At 44.2% G+C, this 23,886-nt stretch overlaps 1 protein-coding gene and 1 long non-coding RNA gene across 5 annotated transcripts in view; one reads left to right on the top strand and one right to left on the bottom strand.

Moving 5' to 3' along the window:
* Positions 1-612: 612 nt before the first annotated feature.
* On the bottom strand, positions 613-14,479 carry Gm30992. 2 transcript variants are annotated; one of them, XR_376110.4, is made up of 4 exons: positions 14,254-14,479; positions 13,988-14,092; positions 12,840-12,874; positions 613-5,246 (listed from the first exon to the last, which is right to left on the bottom strand). It is a non-coding gene; the product is annotated as a predicted gene, 30992 (long non-coding RNA). The 2 variants fall into 2 exon arrangements; XR_376111.4 differs by having other exon boundaries at positions 13,988-14,479.
* A 9-nt stretch (positions 14,480-14,488) lies between these two features.
* Manba (mannosidase, beta A, lysosomal) overlaps positions 14,489-23,886 on the top strand; it is an 85,794-nt gene continuing 76,396 nt past the window's right edge. The window contains exon 1 of one of the 3 annotated variants that reach the window (NM_027288.3): positions 14,489-14,735. In NM_027288.3, the coding sequence (NP_081564.3) occupies positions 14,559-14,735 (177 nt within the window). In that variant the 5' untranslated portion in view covers positions 14,489-14,558. The remainder of the gene's footprint in view (positions 14,736-23,886) is intronic. The other 2 variants (XR_867210.3, XM_006500908.3) reach the window with 2 other exon arrangements.

Raw genomic sequence — 23,886 nt, forward strand, 5'->3', positions numbered from 1 at the left:
CCACATTATATAGCAAAACTGTGCACATTTGGATCTAAGATCCAAAAACATAAAGGATTTGTAAAAAAAAGAAAAGAAAAGAAAAGTACAGATAGCCAGCAGTCATGAAAAGACTGAACATTATCAGTGAAGTGGCAATAAAATCACAATGAGGTATTACTTTGTACTGATTAGGGTAGTTGTGGGGTTGGAAAGCCTCACCAGTTAAGAACTCTTGACTGCTCTTGGAGGGGAAGCAGGTTTGATTCCCTGCACCACACAACAGGCTATATAACTAGTCCCAAGAGATCTCATGCCTTCTGGAATCAAACCCTAATTCTATGTGGCACACAAACAGGCAGGAAAACATTCACACACAATTTTTTGTTTTTCAAGACAAGGTATCTCTCTGTAGTAGACCTGGCTGTCCTGGAACTCACTCTGTAGACCAGGCTGGACTTGAACTCAGAAATCTGCTTGCCTCTGCCTCCCAAGTGCTGGGATTAAGGCATGCACCACCACTGCCCAACAACATTTATTTATTTATTTATTTATTTATTTATTTATTTATTTATTTATTTATTTATTTTTAAGTAGAGAATAGTGCTGCAGATTTGGAGACCAAAAACTTGGGCTTTTCTCATAGGAACTTAACAGGTTCGATGCCTGTGAAAGGGGTTTGGTGATTTCTCAATAACAGGCCCAGGATACAGCTTAAGTTGCACAGCTCTTGCCTCATATTAGGAATCTCTAGATACGTATACAAGGGTAATGAAACAAGCATTTAAGTCCATAGGAATTAATGTTCATATGTGCATTTGTCATAACTTGAAAGACAGAAACATGAACAAATTTGAGTTTTATATTTTTAATAATTTCTTAGTTATACATACTAGAATGTGTGTAAAATTTAAAATCATTAAGAAAACTAAACATAAAGACACCATATTATATGAACAATCAGAATAGTTAAATCTACAAAAATTGCATGCTGATGTGTGCTCAGCACCAAGAAAGAGCGGGAAGTGATTGCCTACTGAGAACAGGAGTCTCCTTTGTGCATAATGAAAATGTCCTAAGTAATGGCTATGGAACATTTTGAATACACTAAAATATAACCTGTATAATCTTAAGTGGTTACGTGTATATCAATCTCACTTTTAAAATGTATCAGCGCAAAGGATAGATAAACAATATTATTTTAGTTTCCAGGTTCTGTTATGAATTCTTTACATATGACATCTGAAAACTTCATTTTAAAAATATTTTAATTTTTGTGTATGAATATTTGCATATCAGGTATATGTTCCACACATGTGCCTGATGTCAGAAAAGAGCATCAGCTCTCCCTTGGAACTGGAAATAGGATGACTGTGAGCCCACCACATGGGTGCTTAGAGCTGAGCCCAGGTCTTCTGTGAGAGCAACAAATGCTCTTAACCACTGAGCCATCTCTCCAGCCCTGTAAGTCAACTTAAAATCTAGTCACTTGTCCGATGATTATGATATGATTGTATCACTGACCCTATATTTTGAAAGTAAACGCTTGAGAAAAAAGAGGCTAATACTCATTGAATGGCAGAAATTAAGATATAAACAGAGATATTCATCTTCTATAATCTTACCACCTAACCATTATGATATGTATGAAGAACTTAAACTATAACCAGAGGGCTAGGGAGATCAGTCAAGTGTTTGCCATCTGAGTTCAATTCCCAGCACACATGTAAGGGGCTGGAACACGCTTGTAATCTCAGTGCTAGGGAACTGGAGACTGTTGAGTGGGTCCCTGGAACTTGCTAACCATAAGTCAGCAAGTCCCAAGGTCCCTTTCTTAATAAAGAAGTGGCTCCTGAGAGTGAACACCACCTAAGGCTGTCTTTTGGCCTGCTGACACGCATGCATGTGTGCATTTGCATACACGTGCCTCTACACACATGCACAGTCATCGACATTCTCAAGACAAATATAGAAATAATGAGCAAAATGCAAGTATAATGCTAATAAAAACTACAAACTAAAAACTACAGGTTAAAACTAACTACCGGTTAAAAAATTGAATAATTAGTCTTAGAAAATAAGTTTAATGGCCTGTTAAGCATAGTTCACTAAGGCATGAGAATGTCAATATATAAAGAAGGAATTCTGACTATAGTACAAGAAATGAAGAAAAGCGTTAAGGAACGTGAAGATATAAATAATGGTTCTTCCACCTTTTTATTTTGAGACAGGATCTCTCTATGTGGCCTTGGCTATCCTGAAACTCACTATGTAGATCAGGCTAGCCCTTGAACTCAGAGAGTGCTGGCTTGAGTTCAGTTTCCTGCCTGCAGCCAACAATATCTTCCAAGATATTTTATTTACATAGTCCAATATAATTAGGAGTACCAAATTCCTTTAAGAGCTTGTTTGTTAAAGTTGGTGTGTAAGGTTAGACTTCCTCAAAGAATATAGGAGGGCTGGAGAGATGGCTCAGCGTTTAAGAGCACAGACTGCTCTTCCAGATGTCCTGAGTTCAATTCCCAGCAACCACATAGTGACTCACAACCATCTGTAATGGGATCTGACGCCCTCTTTGGGTGAGTCTGAAAAGAGCTACAGTGTGTTCACATACATAAATATATATATTGGAAAAAGACTGCAGGAACAGGATTCTCTAGAAATTTCTGGTGTGGGGCTGAGAGTTGGCTGGGGGAAGTCTGAAGCCAGCAAAAGTCTATGTAGGAACCCTTGTAGCCCTGGCTGTAGATACCCTTTCTGTACCGCTTTGACAAGTTTTTGCATGGCCTACACAGAGCTGCTTGTTGCCTGGGCACCCAAAGTTCTAAAGCTATCTGTGAGCATCAATGTAATACATGCATACTGACTGTGCCCAAAGGATCTACAGGCTCTGCTCCCTCTGCAAGCTTCTGTGCAGGCTTAATGAGCCCCTTGGACTCCTGCAGCAGGCCTACATTGCCAGTTGTGATCAACTGCTCCCCTGCTTCTAATCTACCAGGGGCTCTGTCCCTGGTATAGGAACTCCAGACTTGTCCCGAGACCTACCTGGCTAAATGCATAGTTTTGTTTTTGTTTGTTTTGTTTTGTTTGCTACCTAACAGACTAGACTCAGCACCACTGAAGGAATCTGAGTCTCCATTTTCAAGTTTGCACACTTAGATACTTGGATACTCTTCTGCAGCCTGAGGACACATGCAATTTCCTTTTATTACCACATATTAGTTAATTTTTACATTATACTCCAAATGTAACCCACTGTGTGATTCTTTACTGATTGGACTTAGACTCTTAAAAAATGTGGGAATGAAGCAAAAAGACTTTTGAAATTTTAGAGAAAAGGGCACATTTTTTATTTTTTAAATAGAATTTACATAAAATACAGATTAAGTAAATCCACCTGAAGCTCAAAGAGAAAGGGGAAATTTTCAACACCTTGAGACATTGTGATGAATAGCAGAGAAAAAATGTAAAGCAAGTAGACAAAAACTAGTAAATTATCTAGAAAAAAAGACAGGGACATTCATTTGTGGGGCACGTGGAGTGTGCCACAAGAGGAATTGTCATGGAAATAGTGAAATGGGGCATGTTCAAACCCCAGAAATCTCAAAACTTAAGAATGGCAGGAGAGAACCAGCTCCCTCGCTGTTTCTGCACCTGCCTTTGGGTGAGCACATACCCCAGAGAACCCCAACCAGGTGGTCACAAGCAGTCATGCAGCACAGCACCTGGAATTCTTCCCTTTGCAAATGAGACATCTCAGGAGCCTTAGCCTTCAGCCCGTGACCTTTTCCTTCCCCGAACTATGTCCATGCTCTTCCCCAAAACTATAGAACTCTTGGTGCACCCTGAAAAACAGTGTATGTGTTCAAACCCACCCCCAATAAAAAATAAAAACAAGCTAAGATTGTCTCAGAGAGCTGCTTCATTAAGGATGGTCAGAGCAGACCTTCGACTAAAAGGACTTTAACACTAAGATCCTTGGAGAAGCACCCCACCCCACCCCCCGCCCCCAACACACACAGGCATACTTGCTCCCAACTGGACCTGGATCCTGCTTGTCCCGGACTCTGCTTCACTCTCACTGGCCTGGTGTACAGCGGCATCACACTCCCCAGAGGGAAGAGGTGGACTGTGGACCCCACCCATTCAGGACTTCAACCTGTCCTCTTGGAGCGAACGAATTGGCCTCTGGACATCCTGAGAAGAGAGGCGTTCCCTGGAACCATGTTCACTTAAGAGCAAAAGCAACAGATTTGGGGAAATAACTTAGTGAAGTAAAGGCACTACAAGTACGCAAATCCTAAATGAAGTAGAACTTTGTGTAATCAAAGTGAATTGAGGGCTGGAGAGACGGGTCAGCAGTTAAAACTCGGCTCTTCCAGAGGACACAGGTTCCGTCCCCAGCACCCACAAGCCAGCTAACAACCCTCTGTAACTTCAGTTTCAGGGTATTCTGGCTTCTGAACTCAGAGGATAATCCATGCATGTGGACGTACAGATGTGGGCAAAATACTCGTGTGTGTGTGTGTGTGTGTGTGTGTGTGTGTGTGTGTGTGTGTGTGCGTGTGTGTGTGTGTGTGTGTGTGTGTGTGTGTGTGTGTGTGTGTGTAACACTAGAAAAAGAACACAAATGGCTGAGGCTGATGTGCCACTGTGCCTCTGCCCCTCACCAATAATAAAGCTAGAAATATGAAATACTGTAAAGAATAGAAAGTGAGAAATTCAACACTAACTATGAAGCAATATTTTCTGGGATTAAATAAATTAAAAAAAAACCTTATCATGCAGCTCCATGCCTTTCATTTTTAAAAATGCTAGGACTGAACAAAAAGGTATGAACTGAGGAGAGGCATAAGATAGCAATTAGAGAGTTTTAAGACCATTTGGGAGTGGGCAAAAGTGATAATTTCTACAATCCAGTAAGGTAGGTAGGCATGTTCCAATGCACCATTGTGGAAACAACCAGATTTGCATTAGGCTGTGTGTTAGATCCCTAGCAATGGAGGGGAGAAAATATTAAGTAGTCCAGGGACAGATTCCACCTTCTTTGGGAATTTCAGGGAGTGAGTTTATGAAGGATGAACAACAGGGCAGATTCATCTCTAAAATAAAACCCTGGTTGCAGGAAAAGCCCGCAAATGGCAGCTAAGTGCATGGGTGAATGTCTACAAGGAACAGGATATTGACACAGGCTCAAACTATCACTCCATCCCCATTATGTGTTACTTACAAAGCAGGAGACTGCAGTTTCTCCTGGCAGGACCTACCTGAAACACATAGGCGAGGCTACACTGAGTGACACACATCTTCACAGCGTTCTGTAGTGAAGGGCAACTCATTTGTCCTTTCCACTCACACAGACACACACATTCAATCTACTTACGTAAACCGTAGAGAAGCCCAGCTGGAAGGACATTCTGCAAAAGAACTCCCGGCACTCCTCAAAAAATGTTGAGTTATAAACAGAAATCTCACAGATGGGAAGGAGATAGGAGCATGAGAACTAGAAGGGATACAAATTCTGGATTGACTATCCCCCCCCAACAATGTTGATGGAAAAATGAAAATCGAAGTGTAAAAGATTTGATTTATATCAGTATTAGCCTTTAGTTTTGATTATTCTTCTTGGGTTATATAATATGTAATAAACAAATCTGGCTGAATGACACAGAGGGATTTATTTGGTACCAGTTTTATGATGCTTCTATAAGTCCAAACACATCTGACAATAAAAAGCGTTCTCATAAAGAGGGAGGAAAGGAGGGTTGGAGGGGGGGGGGTGTTTGTGAGTCCAAGCACACCTCTATTTTCATGTGTATGCAGAGGACAGGGGACAACCTTTAGGAACTGAGTCTCCCTTTCCACTGACACATGACTTTCTTTACCCACTGAGTCATCTCCAGGCCTCCAAAAAACTTTTTTAACCTGAATGGAGAAAAAAAAATCAAAAAAAAAAAATACAAGCTGCATAATACCCAGATTCTCAGAAAAGAGAAATAGACAGGGGAGCGGAGAGAATCTCGATAAAATCAGGAAGTCTGTCTCTCTGGGTTTGGAGGGATGGTTTTGCAAGGCACAGAACTGCCTTGTATGTTCCCTGTTCACCACTTTAGACATTTCACTCCACACCCCTTTGCCTGACCCTCCAAGAAGCTGGCTATGAGCTGAAGATGGCTCTTCTGTAGCTCTAGCAAGCTCTTTCCTCCTGTTGCTCTATTGTTGCCTTCCTGTGATGGTTTGTCTATGCTTGGTCCTGGGAGTGGCACTGTTGGGAGGTGTGGCCTTGTGGGTATTGGCTTTGAGACCCTTTTCCTAGTTGCCTGGGAACAGGCATCCACTAGGAGCCTTGAGATGAAACTGTAGAACTCAAAGCTCCTCCTGCACCATACCTGCTTAAGATGTTGCCATGTTCCCACCTTGGTGATAATGGACTGAACCTCTGTTTTTGTTGGTGGTGTTTTTTGTTTATTTATTTTTGTTTATTTGTTTGTTTGGTTGGTTTTTTGTTTTTTTTTTTTTTGTTTTGGATTTTGGTTTTTCGAGACAGGGTTTCTCTGTATAGCCCTGGCTGTCCTGGAACTCACTTTGTAGACCAGGCTGTACTCAAACTCAAAAATCTACCTGCCTCTGCCTCCCGAGTGCTGGATTTAAAGGCATGTGCCACCACTGCCCAGCTCATGGTGTCTGTTAACAGCACTAAAACCCTAAGACAGACTCTTATACAACCATGTGCTTATTTTGCCAGCAAGAAGCCAGGGAACTAAGACCGTAAGTAACATCCCTCCATGGTCTCTGCATCAGCTCCTGCTTCCTGACCTGCTTGAGTTCCAGTCCTGACTTTCTTTGGTGATGAACAGCAATGTGGAAGTGTAAGCTGAATAAACCCTTTCCTCCCCACTTGCTTCTTGGTCATGATGTTTGTGCAGGAATAGAAACCCTGACCAATGGCGAGAGAGATGGCTCAGTGGGTAAGAGCAATAACCGATCTTCCAAAGGTCCTGAGTTCAAATCCCAGCAACCACACGGTGGCTCACAACCACCTGTAATGAGATCTGACACCGTCTTCTGGTGCGTCTGAAGACAGCTACAGTGTACTTACGTATCATAAATAAATAAATCTTTAAAAAGAAACCTGACTAAGCTTCTTCATATACTTTTTGATTGAGTACAATTCAACTAAGGTGTCCTGATAGATTTGCTTCTTCGTCATCATTTATTTTGCTCAGTGTCCTCTTAGCTTCATCTGTGATGGGATGCCTGACCTTGATTTAGGTGACATCCTCAGTCATTACGGCCTCAACATGTCGTGTGCTCCTGTCTGTCTTTTTCCCAAAGCATCACTACTTCCTGTCTCTTAGCACTTCCATAGCTGCCTCGCATCACTACTTCCTGTCTCTTAGCACTTCCATAGCTGCCTCTGCACTCTTGAATAGTCGGTCCGCTTCTTCTCAGTCTATTTGTCTTACTTTAATGTTTACTTTGGAAATTTTCTGTTGACATTTTCAAGCTCAGAAGTTTTTCCTCTTGGCCCATATTATACCTACTGAGTTAATTGTACTCAAAGGTAGCTTCTGTAGGTGGTGTGTGTGTGTGTGTGTGTGTGTGTGTGTGTGTGTGTGTGTGTGCATGTGTGTATCACCGTGCACATATGAAGGTTAGAGGAAAACCTTTGAGAATTGATTCTCACTGTCTATCCTATGGATCAGGGAATTAAATTCAGGTTGTCAGGCTTGGTGGCAAGCCCTCTTACCTACTGGCCCTTGACTTAAATCCAGTCACCTAGGAGACACAACCCTGCACAGTCTGAGAGGGTAGTTCCCAAGAAGTTTGAGGAGAAGATCACTCCAAATGCTAGTCCTGCCATCACAAGGGCCTGAAGTGCTTCACTGAATGGTGATGTTGGTGATGATGGTGGTGGTGGTGGTGATGGTGATGATGATAAAGGCAGACACCATGGAGCGCCAACACTGCTTGCTCCCTGCTTTAGAATTCTTTTTGTTTTGTTTAATTTTAAGTGTATGGGTGTTCCCCCCCACCCCCCCGCAGGTCTGTCTGTCTGTACTGTGTGTATGATTGGTGCCTGAAGAGAGAACTGATTGGATTGCCTGGAACAGAGCATTCTCGGGCAGTTTTGAGCCACTATATGCATGTTAGGAATTCAACCCATGCGTGTCCTCTGGAAGAAAAGTCCAGGCCCTTAACTGCTGAGTCATCTCTCTGATTTTTTTTTTTTTTTTTTTTGGTTTTTCAAGACAGGGTTTCTCTGTGTAGCCCTGGCTGTCCTGGAACTCACTTTGTAGACCAGGCTGGCCTCGAACTCAGAAGTCCACCTGCCTCTGCCTCCCGAGTGCTGGGATTAACTCTCACTGCTTTTTGATGTAAGGAGTCCCTGGCTCCAGCTCCTGCTGCTGTGGACCGTGCTGTCCCTTTTCCACAGTCAGCTGTACCCTCTTAAACTTGGGAGCTTCAAGTTGTTCCTTGTCAGATGTCTGGCCAAGACACCAAGAAAAGTCAGCACACCCACTCCTGACACTCCAGATCAGAAACCGGAATGATTTCTTTTCTTTAAATAAAAAAAAATTAATTTATTTTAAAAATTATTAAAATGTAAATTGTAATTATTCTTTAATACAACCTATTTATTTTTATTTCATGTGTATGGGTATTTTACCTGCATGTATTTGTGTACTGCATGTGTGTCTTGTGTGTGCAGGCTAGAAGAAGATGTGAGATCCCTGGAACTAGAGCTACAGATTGTTATGAGACACAAACAAAGTGGGTGCTGGGACTCTAACCTAACCCGGATCATCTGAAAGAGCAGGCAGTGCTCTTAGCCGCTGACCAATCTCTCCAGTCCTGTTTCTTTAGCGCATAGGTTTTGTAGATTCGGGTTTACTGTTGCTTGCTTGCTTCAGTGACATTGTGATAGAAGCCCAGGGCTTCCCAAGAGCTAGATGAGTGAGTATGCTAACAACAAGCCACATCCCTAGCACTCACTTCTCTCTTTATTTTGAGACAGGATCTTACTAAGTTGCCCAGGCTAGCTTTGAACTCACTCTACCACCAAAGTAGACCTTGTATTATGATCCTCCTCTCTTGCCCTCCTCCTCCCCTGTAGCTGAGATTACAGGTCCGCACCAATCAAAAGGGTATTTTTGTTTGTTTGCTTGTTCATTTCATTTTAAGGTAGCATCTCCAGATTTAGCTCAAGCTGTCCTGGAACTCATTATGTAGATCAGGTTGGCCTCGAACTCACAGAGATCCACTTGGTTCTGCCTCTGCCTCTGGAGTGCTGAGAATAAAGGCGTGTGGCTGCCTGGCTTGCTTGGGTCTTTTTATTACTGCTGTTGAGTTTTATTGTGCTATGTTCTGAGAATGCTGTTTTGCCATGCACTGTTGAGATGATGAACCTGATGAGATATAGAATTAAGGAAGAGAGAATCCACTGGGTATGTCTGAGAGGGAGGCTCTAGATTGGGTTAATTGAGATAGGAAGACCCACCAGAAGGGTGGGTCTCACCACTCCGTGGATGGGCTCCTGGAGGGCATGACGGGAGAAAGCCACCCGAGCAGGAACATATGTTTCTCTTTGCTTCCTGACTGTGAATGCGAGACCAGGAGCCTCCTGGTTCCTGTTACCACACCCTCCCGAGCTCTTTGAGCTGTACCCTCAAACTGTGAGCCCAAAGAAACCCTTACCATCACATCACAGCAAGGAGGAAAGTGACTAATGTTCCCTTTCGGAATCTGTTGGTATTTTCTTTGTAGCTTGACACAGTGTCATTTTTTTCCCCAGTGTTGCACGTGAATTAAAAGGTGGTCAGGCACATCGAAGTCTTTCTATTAGCTTAAGGACACTTTAATCGCATTGCTCACACCTCAAGCTCTATGACCCACTTCCTGGTCACTGTTCTTCACCTTCAACCCCAGCTAATTCAAGAACACCGATAGTAATTGTATTAAAATTACAAAGTATCTTTTTTCAACTGGGTCCCTTAGAGATAAGCTTCCTTGATGTAACCTGCTTGCTAGGTTGGTTACGGTGTAGCAAATAGGTCCAGTAAGAGAGTTAAAGTTAGGAAGCCTGAAGAATAGCCTATGATTTTGTAACCAGGTCATTGAAATTAAGTTTCTTGCCTGCTGCCTTCAGTTACACACATCTGTTGATATTAGGTGGTGTTCTCTGCCCCCTCTCCTTCCTTCCTCCCTCCCTCCCTCCCTCCCTCCCTTCCTTTCTTCCTTCCTTTCTTTTTGGCTTTTTAAGACAAGGTTTCTCTGTAGTCCTGGATGTCCTGGACTCGCTCTATAGATCAGCTTGGCCTTAAACTCACAGAGATCCACCTGCCTCTGCCTCCCGAGTGCTGGGATTCAAGAACTGAGCCATCACACCTGGCCTCTGTTTTACTCCCCACCCCCCCCCTTACCTTCAAGTATTACTTTACTTCCTTAGCTGTGATAAAATGCTGCCCAGAAGGAACTCAGGAGGAAAGGGTTCATTTGATGTGCTTGTCTTCATCCTAGCCCATCACTGAGGACAGAACAAGAACTCAAGGCAGGAACCAGGAGGCAGGTATGGTAACAGATGGGATATGAGAGCACTGCTTCCTGGTTCGCCCTCCATAGCCTATCCAGCCTACTTTACTGTAAAACCCAGGCCCACCTTCCCAGGGTGGCTCAGTTCACAGCGATCTGGGCCTTGCTACAGTAATCATTAACTAAGAAAATGCCCACAGGCTTGCCTACAGGCCAATGTCACGGGGCATTTTCTCAATCAAGGTTCTTCTTTCCAGATGACTCTGCCTTGTGTGAAGCTGGAAAAAAAATCCTAGCTACTTCAGGGATTCTAAAAGTCTAGTTCTGTTTAAAATGTCAGTCTCACAAATAATTGAAATATTTCTCTTCCCAACAGTCCAGCTGAGGAGAAGAGAGTCCATGGTTTCCTTTTGTATCCTCTTGCCTTCTATAGCTGTTCTTGCTTCCGGGCCTCCCTCTTTCCCCAGTTAGGTCACCACGCTTGAAGACAAACGGTGATGCTCTTTGGGAGCGCCTTCAGAGGGACTCAATTCTTGTATCTTGCTGACGTTGTCTATGTGTCCTGCGAATGACATCTCTGATGGTCTTGGGCAGGATTCCAGGATCCCAGCTCAAGCCTTGATTCTTCTCAGTTTACCACAGTTATGCATCCTTGACACACTGTGGTGGTGAGGCAGAGATTCTACCACTTTTATTCCTCGTGATAGTTGAGAGTCTAGGGACCGTGGCAACTGTCAAGCTTCCCCAAGCACTATCTTATCAGGTGTTATCTACCTATCTATCTATCTCTCTATCTGTGTGTGTGTGTGTGTGTGTGTGTGTGTGTGTGTGTGTGTGTGAGAGAGAGAGAGAGAGAGAGAGAGAGAGAGAGAGAGAGAGAGAGAGAGAGAAAGAGAGGAGAGTCTGCCTCCTTTCCTTTATTCTTTTTTCCAATTTTTTTATTAAATATTTTCTTCATTTACATTTTAAATGCTATCCCGAAAGTCCCCTATACCCTCCCCCCATCCTGCTCCCTTACCCACCCAATCCTACTTCTTGGCCCTGGCGTTCCCCTGTACTGGGGCATATAAAGTTTGCAAGACTAAGGGGCCTCTCTTCCCAATGATGGCCGACTAGGCCATCTTCTGGTACATATGCAGCTAGAGACACGAGCTCTGGGGTACTGGTTAGTTCATATTGTTGTTCCACCTATAGGGTTGCAGACCCGTTCAGCTCCTTGGATATTTTCTCTAGCACCTCCATTGGGGGCCCTGTGTTCCATCCAATAGATGACTATGAACATCCACTTTTGTATTTACCAGGCACTGGCCTAGCCTCACGAGAGACAGCTATATCAGGGTCCTTTCCGCAAAATCATGCTGGCATATGCCATAATGTCTGGGTTTGGTGCCTGATTATAGGATGGATCCCCAGGTGGGGCAGTCTCTGGATGGTCCATTCTTTTGTCTCAGATCCAAACTTTGTCTCTGTAACTCCTTCCATGGGTATTTTTTTTCCCTATTCTAAGGAGGAATGAAGTATCCACATGTTGGTCTTCCTTCTTTTTGATTTTCTTGTGTTTGGCAAATTGCATCTTGAGAATTCTAAGTTTCTGGACTAATATCCACTTATCAGTGAGTGCATAATAATGGGTTTAAGAATTTCCACATTTGCAGCTTCTGGCTTGGAATGAGGCACCAGGCTCTTCTGTGTTCCTAATCTCCATGAGCAATTCTATTGGAGCATTCCCCACCTACACCTACAGACTTAATCTTACTTGCTATTATTACTTTAATGAAAAATTATTTATTATTTAATGTGAATTTATATCTCAACGGTATGTATTTATGTCTATATGTATGTACAGGACATGCATGTCTCATGCCATCAGAGGTCTGTAGAGGACCTTGGATTTACTGGGACGAGAGTTACAGGTGTCTGTGAGTCACAAAGTGGGTGCTGGAAATTGAATGCAAGTCCTCTGCAAGAATGAGTGTTCTTGAACTTGGCCTGGCAAAATGGTTCCCACAAAGAAAAGCGGCGAGCAGAAGAGCCATTCTGCCATAAAAGAAGTGATGACCAGAGAATGCGCCATTAGCATTCTCAAGCACACACACCGAAGTAGGCTTCAAGGAGCGTGCCCCTTGGGACATTTGCCATGAAGGAAATGGGAACTCCAGATGTTTACACTGATGCCGGGCTCAATGCTCCATCATATATTCATGTACGTTTGTCCAGAAAACATAATGAGGATGGGGACTCACCAAACAAATTCTACAAACTGTTAACTTACCTACCTGGTACCACATTCAGAAATCTATAGAAGGTCGGTGTGGATGAGAACTAACCTGCTGAATGCCGAATGAAGTTGCAGATCTGCCGACTAAACAAAAGACAACAAACAAACAAACAAACAAACAAAAAACAAGTGCTCTTAACCACTGAGTCACCTCTCCCGTCCAACCATTGTTACATTTTTGAAACAAGCTGGCTTCAAGGTCCCTATGTAGACAACGACAGTCTTGAACTCCTGATCCTCCTCCCTCTGTCTCCTAAGTGCCTTGATTCCAGGTTATAGCCAGTCACAGTGTCGTTAGACTTCAGGCTTACAGGTTGTGAGCCACTACCTGCACCTCCCTTCACCTGTCTTTTAAACAGTGTAACTTCAAACGCACAGAAAACACCAACTTCAACTTCCTTATGCTTGCTCTTCTGCCTTGAGACAGCTGAACTTTGTCCTCTGGGTACTGCTGTCCTTTCTGAAGCGTCTCTCAATGTCCTTGCTTAAGCTGTAGTAGATATATATATATATATATATTCCGAGTTTTGCTTCATGAGAAGAACCCAGGGGCCAATGAGATAGAGCAGCCGTTAAGGGGGAATGTCTCTAAGCCTGACACCCTAAGTTCTAGCCCTGGGACTCCTCACAAGCTGTCTGCTGACTTCCACACGCTCGCTGTGGCAGGAACCCCCATTCAACTCCTCCATGAAATTAGTAAGTAAAATGTGGGGTGTTTTGTTTATTTAAAAGAAGATGAAGAACCCAGCCTGCGTCTCCGTCTCTGAAATTAGTGTCTGCATTGTTTTGTTTTGTTTTTTTCGAGACAGGGTTTCTCTGTGTAGACCTGGCTGTCCTGAAACTCACTTTGTAGACCAGGCTGGCCTCGAACTCAGAAATCCGCCTGCCTCTGCCTCCCAAGTGCTGGGCTTAAAGGCGTATGCCACCACGGCCCGGCTAAGCGTCTGCATTCTTTTTTTTTTTTTTTTTTTTTTTGACAGGGTTTCTCTGTGTAGCCCTGGCTATCCTGGAACTCACTTTGTTCGAGGAGGCTGGCCTCGAACTCAAAAATACGCCTGCCTCTGCCTCCCAAGTGCTGGGATTAGAGGCGTGCGCCAGCACGCTTGGCATCTGCATTCTTTTAAATTCAGGGAATGGGAATTCTGTTGCTTGTTCAGTCCCACAACTCAACAGTGAAGGAGGGAATTTCAGACTCACCTGTAACACTAACGCAGTTTCATAGGAACCTCAGAAGCAGCTCCATGATGTAGCCACCACTAACAGGGAGCACATGGCGCCTCTCAGTCAACAGTTGAAGCAACCCTACGAGTTTATAGTTAGCACTGTTTAGTCCCAGCAGGTCGCGTATTGAGGGAGCGTTCAGCCTGACAAATCCTGGGGCCGGGGGACCATGTACAATCTGCTGGTCAGGCGTGGTAGGAGCTGTCCCCGGGCAGAGCCTGCGTACTATTGTGGACGCGCACCTGTCGTCTCCCAAATGGTCAGACTCTGCTTTCCAGACTTTTCTGTCGCTTTTCATCATTCGGATGAGCGCCCCACTTACAGGATCGAGCTGGAGCGAGAAGCCCAGCTCACAGGTCGCAGAGACCCTGGCCCTGGGCGGTGCTTGTACCCGCGTGGCGGGTCCCGGCTTCAGTTCCTCCCTGCAGGGCTGCGGGAAGCGCTCAGCTGACCTGGGGGCGGGTCCGTGCTCGGGGCGGGGACACAGCGTCCAGGCCTTGGCAAGGCTTGGGCGACACTGCCGGGTTCCTGCTTGCGAGCGGTCAGCATGCATCTTCACCTGCTCTTGATATTGGCGCTATTTCGGGCCGGCTGCGTGGTGGCAGGTCCTAGCTACAGCCTGAGCGGGAGCTGGCGGGTGAGCAACGGGAATGGCTCCCTGGAGCTACCGGCGACTGTCCCCGGCTATGTGCACAGCGCCCTGCACCAGCACGGGCTGATCCAGGTAGGACGCACAGTCACCCCCCACACCCCCCATGCGGGTCCAGGTCAGTAGGTGCAGCTGTGGGCAGTTGGGGGAATGGCCTGGGAGTTCAGGCCAGTTGTGGACACTGACCCTCCCTCGCTGGGTCTTCAGTGACCTTGGAAGGCGGAAGTTGTGTATATGAAACAAACGGTATGTCTGCTGTCTACTTATTGTGGTGATTCTCTGCTCAAGCATTTCCTAAGAGGACTTACCTTTCTCCCTCCGGACAGGGTTACTGTTGCAATCATCTGGATGCTTGTAGCTTTTAGTTAATCAAAGTTCGCCGACCCTAGGATGTCCGGGTTTTCTTTTTCTGCTTTGAAGCCTCGTGCGTCAGGTTTGAAATAAACACAAGGGATTGGGGAGAGCACTAGTAAAGTTTGGTTGTTGATGCTAATGAGGAGCCTAAATATTTGGGAGGGGAGTGTGTGCAAGTGTGTGTGTGGTGTGTGTGTGTGTGTGTGTGTGTGTGTGTGAGAGAGAGAGAGAGAGAGAGAGAGAGAGAGACCCAGAACCATGAGTATACTAAGCACACATTGTACCACCACCGAACTACACCCCAATCCTAAAGCCTGAATACCGTGCTGACATTTTTTTTTTAAATGAGAGTCTGTCATCCAACAGTGTGGTAGGTTTCTTTATGATAGTTTCATGTGAGTGCACCATGTTCTCTGCCCATATTCACTTTTTACTGGGTCTTGCCACCACGTGATCCCTCCCTCGTTCAAGGAGTTTCTTTCCATTATGGTGTCCTATATACGTACACTTATGAATACATATATTTACATCTAGAGTCAACATGAGTAAAAACATGCCATATCTTGTTTTCATTCTCATTTGTCTTATGTTGTTGTTTTGTTACCAATTTTTATTGTCTTCATTATCCTTACCTTCTTTTTTTTTTCTGGCTTTTGAGACAGGATCCCATGTAGTTCAGGCTGACCTTGAATTCCCAATGTAACTGAGGACCACCTGAACTCCTGATCCTCCTGCCTCCTCCTCCCATGTGCTGGAGATATAAGTGTTTACCATCATGCACAGCCTAATTACATCATTTTTCCTATGGAAAATGTGTGTGTGTGTGTGTGTGTGTGTGTGTGTGTGTGTGTGTGTGTGTGATTTTCTTTAACCATTTGTCTGTTAGTGGGCATCTGGGCTGATTCCATCACTTGGCTATCATGCCGCAACCAAATGGCTACACAGATATTTCTGCACTATGCTGTCCTAGGATCCTTCAGGTATCGGAAGGAGTGGTGCAGCTGTTATGGGGGAGGGGGGGGCTTATTCCTAGTGGTTCTTTTTATTGCTATTGTTTTTGAGACAGAGTTGTTTTTGTTTTGTATTCTTTGTTAATTTGCCTTGTTTGCTTTTTTTTTTTTCAAGACAGGGTTTCTCTGTGTAGCCCTGGCAGGCTGGCTTCAAACTTCACAAGTTTCTGCCTTCCGAGTGCTAGGATTAAAGGCTTGAGCTACTAATACAGGTTGAGTGTCACCATTTTTAATGGTTTGAGGAACATCCATGCTGAACTACATAGTAAGCCTGCATAATTGTGTGTGTGTGTGTGTGTGTGTGTGTGTGTGTGTGTGTGTGTGATCCAGAGGTTGGTGTTGACTGTCATCAGTCATATTTACCTTATTTATTGAGTCCGGGACTTTCACTGAACCCCAAGCTCAGTGAATGCCTAGACGAGTTAGCCACAGTCTCCACTCTCCCATTGCCAGGATTACAGTGGAATCTCAACCCGGGCCCTCCTTGAGGACAAGCACTTCACCAGCTGAACCACGTCCCCAGGACGTTTGCCTGCACAATTTTGAAAGCTTTCTAAGTGACCAAGCCAGCTCAATCAGTCAACCGGGTCTCAAGGGAGGGAGTGAGGATTGAAAAAGAAAAAGCAATTAGACAAAATGATAACCCGACCCCAGCCAGTGCTGAGGCTGAAGCAGCTTTAGTTTTCTGCAGCTTTTGTACCATTCTAGGTGCATCCAGACATCACGGTCAGCTCTTAGATCAAAGACAAAATAGTCAAGCAAAGTAGTAAACAAAACCCCCCATGCTCACTGTTTCTGATATTCTTATCTGAGCCTATTTCCTTGTCTGAGGCCAGATTCCTAGAAGTGGCACCAAAAGCTCTCACCAGCTAAGATATGAGTAAGTTCGAGATTCCTTTCTGGGAGCACTGGAGAACATGGCTGGTATCATACAGCAGCCGCCAGCTGACAGATGAAATTGCTTGTTTTTTGATGACAAGTTTCTCTGTATAGTCCCGGTTGTTCTGGAACTCACTTGGTAGAGCAGGCTGGCCTCAGACTCTCAGAGATCTGCCTGCTTCTGCCTCCTGTGTGCTGGTATTAAAGGGTCTCTGTGTGCTGGGATTAAGGGGGTACCACCACTGTTTGCTCAGAGTTGAAATTCTAACCCAGGCTGGCCTTGACCCCTTAGCCTAGAGTCTGTACTATTTGCTAGAATTAGGGCATTTAAACAATCTTTCTTCCTTCCTTCCTTCCTTCCTTCCTTCCTTCCTTCCTTCCTTCCTTCCTTCCTTCCTTTCTCTCTCTCTCTTTCTTTCTTTCTTTCCTCCTTTCTTGCTTTCTTCCTTTCTTGACTTGAGGCAGTATCTCATAAAGTTGCCCAGGCTGGTCCTGAATTGATGGGGTAGCCCAAGGTAACCTGTAACTTGTTATCTTCTTGCTTTAGCGTCCTTTAGCTTGGATTATAGGCCTGTACTACCGTGTCTAGCTCTAGCTCAGAAATCATGAGCATGTGTGTGTGTGAGTGTCTGCATGCTCTCTCTCTCTCTCTCTCTCTCTCTCTCTCTCTCTCTCTCCCTCTCTCTCTCTCTCTCTCTCTCTCTTTCTCTCTCTCTCTCTTTCTCCATTGAACCTAAAGCCTTATGCATGCCAAGCAAATGCCCTGCCACTGGACTGGACTATACCCTCACCCCCCACACACACACATGAACATGTACATGCACACACACACACTCACAGTCTTTGATGCTTGGGATAGCATTCATAGTTTCCCTTGATGCTATGGTAGTCAAACTAGGATTCTGTAAAATTTCTGACCTGGAATTCATGACTATCTGTCTGTCCGTCTATCTTTACTTCTTTTGTTTTTTCATCCCATATATCACAATGAAAGTAAATGTTATAACTTACAATGAATTTACATTGTTATAAATTTCAATGAATTACAATAAAATTACAGTGTATTTTTTAGGTAAATCTTTCTGAAGCTTAAGTAGTATATTCATAATTAACAAAGTATACAAGGGAAGGTAAAAGGTGACATGTGACACAAAATTGGAATGGAGTGACTGGAAGTGAGAGGTCACAGGGGAAGAAAGGGAAAGGGAGATGGGAAGAAGAGGAAGGGAGATGGAGGAGGGGAGAAAGGGAGACAGCAGGGAGGGTAGAGACAGGGGAAAAGAGGAAGAAAGACGGGAAGAGAGGAAGGGAAAAGAAATGACTAAAACAAATCGTTTGAAGGAAATGTCAGAATGACACCTCATTCTTTGTATGCAAACAATAAAACATATCAAGTAAAACCCATGTGCATGTGTCAAGACACAGCTTACTGTCATCTGCAGAGTCTCATTTTACTAATTGAGTTAAGCCAACAGGAAATTGTAACCTGCGCAAAGCAGGTTATTGTTCTCTGTGTGTCTGTCTCTGTGTGTGTGTGTGTGTGTGTGTGTGTATATATATATATATACATATATATATATATATATATATATATAGAGAGAGAGAGAGAGAGAGGAAAAAGGTTTGCTTCTGACTGAGGACATTTGATTGGGTTTTGAAGTAACTACCCAACACTTCTTTGTGGGAGTAATTGAGAAGGCCTTGCAACCTCCTCCCAGATTCTTAGGAAAGCTAAGTTTGAATAAAGAGGGTTGGCGTCCTTGGTAGTAGTCTGGTGGAAGAGAGATGTTTATTGAATCAGGAAAGACTCCATCTGTTGAGTAAGGTGACATTGCTGCCTGTGTTATTATGCCACCCCCTTTTACTGTTGGCTTTGAGAAACATCTTATTGTTTGCTACAGACACTGGGCTAGATTTGGACTTGAAACCTCTCCCTCTCTTGTTTATTTAACCATTTACCTAATTAATCACCCTGTATTTAGCTGGTTCCTCTGATTGTACCAGGCTCTGTTTGAAGTACTTGGACTCCAACAGTAAAGAAAAGAAGTTTTGCTCCAGTGAACATTCTAGAGCGTTAGTAGTCAGCTACCAAGTTAATAAATTACAATACACCGGGTGCCCTGAAGAAAAAGGTAAAAAGAAGAGAAGGCTGAAAGATTGCTTTTTTTAAAAAGCTGCTTAAATATGGATCTTTCTTATCAGAGAACTCTTCCACTGTAAAGCAAACATACATCTTTAACCAAGTAGAGAAAAGGGCAGGAGTGGTCCAGAGGAAAACCTGGCATCCCTCACAGGTCCCGTTAATAGTAGGCAGGACAGAGGACCAGGAAGCTGAGAGCCCTGCAGGAAGTTGAGTTCAAAGATCAACCAAGGTGTAAGAGCAAATGGAACAGTTTGTCTTCGTTCTATACATGATGAGAGAAAGTTGAGGGTTTTGGCTTGAAGAAACACAGTTCTTGTGGTGGATTGAATAGAAACGGCTTCCAGAGATTCATGCGTTTGAAGGCTTGGCCATAGGAGTGGCACTATTAGGACGGGTGGCCTTGTTGGAGCAGATGTGGCCTTGTTGAAGGAAGTGCATCATTGTGAAGGCAGTCTTATATGCTCAAGCTACGGCCAGTAATGGCGCACAGTCTCCATCTGCTGCCTGGGGATCAACATGTAGAACTCTCAGCTCCTTCTCCAGCACCACGTGTGCTGGTGTGCCACCACGCTTCCTGCCATGACAATAATGGCCTAAAACTCTGAACCTGTAAACCAGCCCCACTGAAATGTTGTCTTTGGTCACGGTATCTCTTCACTGCAGTTGAACCCTATGGAAGACAGTCTTCCAGGGTGGTTTTACCATGTAAAAGGCCACTCTCCAGACTGCTGTGCACGATAGAAGCATGGAGTCCACTGTGGCCTTGGGGCCTGGAGGTTTCTTTATTGGAGCAAGGAAATGAACAGAGGAGGAGTTTGTTGGTTTGTTTGTTCCATGTCTCTTTTTGTAGTGTGTGTGTGTGTGTGTGTGTCTGTTACTGTGTATTTATGTATCTGCAAACTCACAAATGGTGCAGGTGCGGAGGTCAGAGAGCCACCTGTAGAAATGGGTCTCCTTCCCATGAATCCCAGGGGTCAAGCTCTCATGGTCAGGTGCAGCAGCCAGAACCTTTGTTCACTGAGTCACCTTGCTGGCCCTCCCTGTTTTGTTTTTCCAAGCAGGGTTTCACTCGGGAGATCAGGTGAGCCTCTTGCTTTAGGCTCCTAAGAGCTGGGATTCCAGGTGCTTGCCTGCCTGCACACCTGGCTGGAGTGGCCGTGGGTGCACAGATTACGTGTCGAACCAGCAGTTGGGGTTGTTTACAGACTGAATGTGAGCGGTAGGACAAAGAGGAGCCTGACAGGGCACCAAGTCACTTCTACCCGAGCCAGTGACCAACTTGTAGTCACAGAGAGGCTCTGTGACCAACCTTGGCTGTCTCACAGCTGACTCTCTGAGGTGCCTGCATAGAATCACCAACCCCTAGGTGTATAGGAGTAAAGGAACTTTTCCTAATTTTTATCTAAATAAAGACCGATGGGGTCGGTGAGCTGGCTCAGTGGACTTAGTTCTCTGTGGGCTCTAGGAGGGAACTTGAGCTGTTGGGCTAGCACAGCCAGCACCTTTGCCCACTGAGTCATCTCCCAGACCCAATGCCATCCTTTTTGTGCCTGTCTTCTAGATCACTGCTTTATTCTTCAGAAACAGCCACAATGAACAATTTCTTGTGAATCTTATTTGTAGAAAGATGTAGGTATATACCTTATACAGACTTGCCTGTCCACCTACCCCCCCACCCCCACAAATAATAACGTTCTATGATAACGTTCTATGACCATTATTTTACACTAACCTGTAAGCTGACAAAACTTAGAAAGTTTTTCAGGTCACTGTGCATTTAGAAATGCTAGCTGTCATGACCGGATGCTAGCTTTGGGTTGAGAACAGCTCCAACAATTTTTATCTCCCCAGTGTTTGTGATCCTGAGAAACAATTGTCTTCTCCATCCCAGCGTGGGATAGGAGCGTATGTGTGGAAATGGCAATATAGGGTCAGGGAAGAGTCAGGTCTGCACAGATAGATGATATCTGTGGGACGCCCGACTTGCCAGCAAGTAAGACGCCACAACAGGATCCTTCTGCAACACATTTATTGGGAGAGCATGGACTGCGTAGGCGAAAGACCCTGAGCCCCAGAAATGGCACTGCTTATATAGGCCTAGGAGTGACATGTCCATACCTGATTGGTTATGCTACCAGTACCTCATTAATATGTGTCGGGCCAGGCAGTGACTCGGCAAAAAACTCTTATGCACATGTGCACATTGGTTGTTTACCCATATTCATGGGTGTTGGCTTATTGCCACCAGTGCCGGCGTTTGCGGCTTCCCACATCTCCCTCTTTTTATTTTAATAAAATGATGCTGAACTAGGCCTATGCAATTATGTCCATCCGCCATGGCTCCTGTTTTAGGTCGTTCCTCTGTGTCACAGCCTTACCCGTCATAGGGTAACCCTATCGCCACCAGGCCCCGTGTCTTAGGTTGGTCTGTGCACGAGGAAAGTTGCCTGTCTTTGGATACCGTGATGCTGTGTGACAGTAATTGCTAAATGACCCAGGGCAAACTCTACAAAAGAGGCCAGCCAAGTTTTTTAAGGAATGAATTAGCAGAGAAATCATGATCACCTTATCGCGTGCAATGAGGAAACCTCAGCGATGTGCAAGGGCTGATCAATGATCGTTGAGTTTCTCTCATCCCAGTGCAATGGATCCATAAATCCGTGGGGTGCAAGAGCAGAGAACTCAGATGCCGACTAATTCTTGAGCATAGATAACCAAACTTCAGGGGAGGTGCTGTTTTCAATGGCTAAAAGTGCCTGAGTTATAATCACCTTGTCACGTTTTTGTTGAGTTCTGAATTTGCATACCAACCAGAGCATGAACACCAGTCCACAGCATATGGCAGCACCAAACAAAATCACTCGCACCCATTCCTTAAAGTAAGAAAATGCAGAGGTAAGCCAAGAGGTAAAGTCTCCAAGGGTCACTGATTCCACTCTGGTTCCATTAAGGTTCAGGATCTGTATCTGCAGATTCGTCTGCAACCTTTCCAGCTCCTTCGACCAGTTCCCCTTCAGATAATTCGGTAAATCTGTACTTTTAATGAAAGAATTGTTAATATACCTAACGGGAGTAATGCACACATGTGGGGTTGATGCCACACAACTCATTTGTATGACATCCGTCATCTGTTCCATGTTATGTTGTAAAATATCTCTCTTTGATTCACTAACGTTAATCCTGAGGCGATATGAGAATCTGCCCTTTGCAGGGTAAGCAATGCCTCAGACGTTTTTTTCTGCTATCTGATTTATGGTGTCAGCAGTATTAACTTGATTGGCCATAGCAATTCCTTCAGTAACTGCTGACTCGGCGGACACTGCAATAGCAGTAACAATGGCAGCTGTGATTCCAAAATCTCTCTTCTGCCAAACAAGACTCATGACTGGGAAGTTCTCTGGATCTGCCTCAACAGGCACAGGGACAAAGGTTGGTAGATGTACGTACCACTAAGGCTAAGAAATTTGGTTCCATTCCAGCATTGCGTCAAAAGACAAGTGACATTTGTACAATCTAACCATTCTGTATTATTTTGAAATTCAGCCAATATAAAGAAAAATGGAGGATTAACACAAACTTCTACTGGAGAAGTAGTCATATTTCTGATAACTCTATTAGATGTCACATTATCTAACTGAGCAGAGGTATTGGAAAGTGTGGCAGAAACATTCAATATCTCATGAAAGGTTCCAGTCAGCAATGCAAAGGCTGACAAACTGGTACTAGCACCTGCCTCATTACTTAAAATCCATTGGTAATATGGCCAAATATTTTCTTTCCCTGTAGCATCTCCTTTATCATTCATTGCAGCAAAATCCAATGGTGGTGACAAAACAAAACCCTTTGCAATTTCTTTCTGAGGAAAAACATTTGATTGACAAGGTGAAAAAACTGTAGGAAATGCAAGGTCCAGATGGCACCAAGGCATGCTGCGTATAGCAGTAGCATTGCCAACAAGCCATCGTGATCTTTTGGGAATAGTCACATTTCCCTTTATCATAATAGTGGTGATGTTTATAGGTGAAGTTACATTATTTCCAACATCACCTGAGCCTGATTGTGCTCCTTGAGCAATTTGCGTTAAAGCATTAAATAACACTCCAGAGCTCACTTTATTTTGGTAAATGGGATCTGCCCAATTAGAGATAATCTTTTTCTTTAAAAATATACAGGGTGGAGCTGGGCATGGTGGCACACGCCTTTAATCCCAGCACCTGGGAGGCAGAAGCAGGAGGATTTCTGAGTTCGAGGCCAGCCTGGTCTACAGAGTGAGTTCCAGGACAGCCAGGGCTATACAGAGAAACCCTGTCTCGAAAAAAAACAAGAAAAAAAATATACAGGGTGTAAAAGGTTTATCCATATTATGCACAAAGCATAGTGTATAATTTAAATGAAAACTTGTACTATTATACACCCGTGGCTCTCGAGGAGTTTGTCGTGTACAAGGTGCATCCAAAAAACATTCCGTTGCAAAAAACAAAGGCAAGGTAGAAGAATTGGAATGTACCGGTAAAGGTACTGGCCATGATCTTACTATGGCCCACAAAGGTATACTTATCTGTCTCAAGCCTCAGGAGTAAGAATAACAAGATCATTTTGGGATTCATCTTGCTCTTTCACGGTCCTTGTCAGTCGTGTCAGAACCCAAAGTGGATTATCTTCACCCTGTGGAAAAACACAAATAGCTCCCCTGGAGCTGATTAATATGGGATCTGGGCCATACCATTTATTATCAAGGACATTTTTCCACTTGACCATTTCATTGGGCAGTTTGAGGCCATTGTCCATGCCTTTCAGCTGGTGATCTCCCAGCATCATCCAATTTTAAGAAATTAAGAGT

The sequence above is a fragment of the Mus musculus genome, chromosome 3, assembly GCF_000001635.26.
Source record: "Mus musculus strain C57BL/6J chromosome 3, GRCm38.p6 C57BL/6J".
In the NCBI taxonomy this organism is placed as follows: Eukaryota; Metazoa; Chordata; class Mammalia; order Rodentia; family Muridae; genus Mus; species Mus musculus.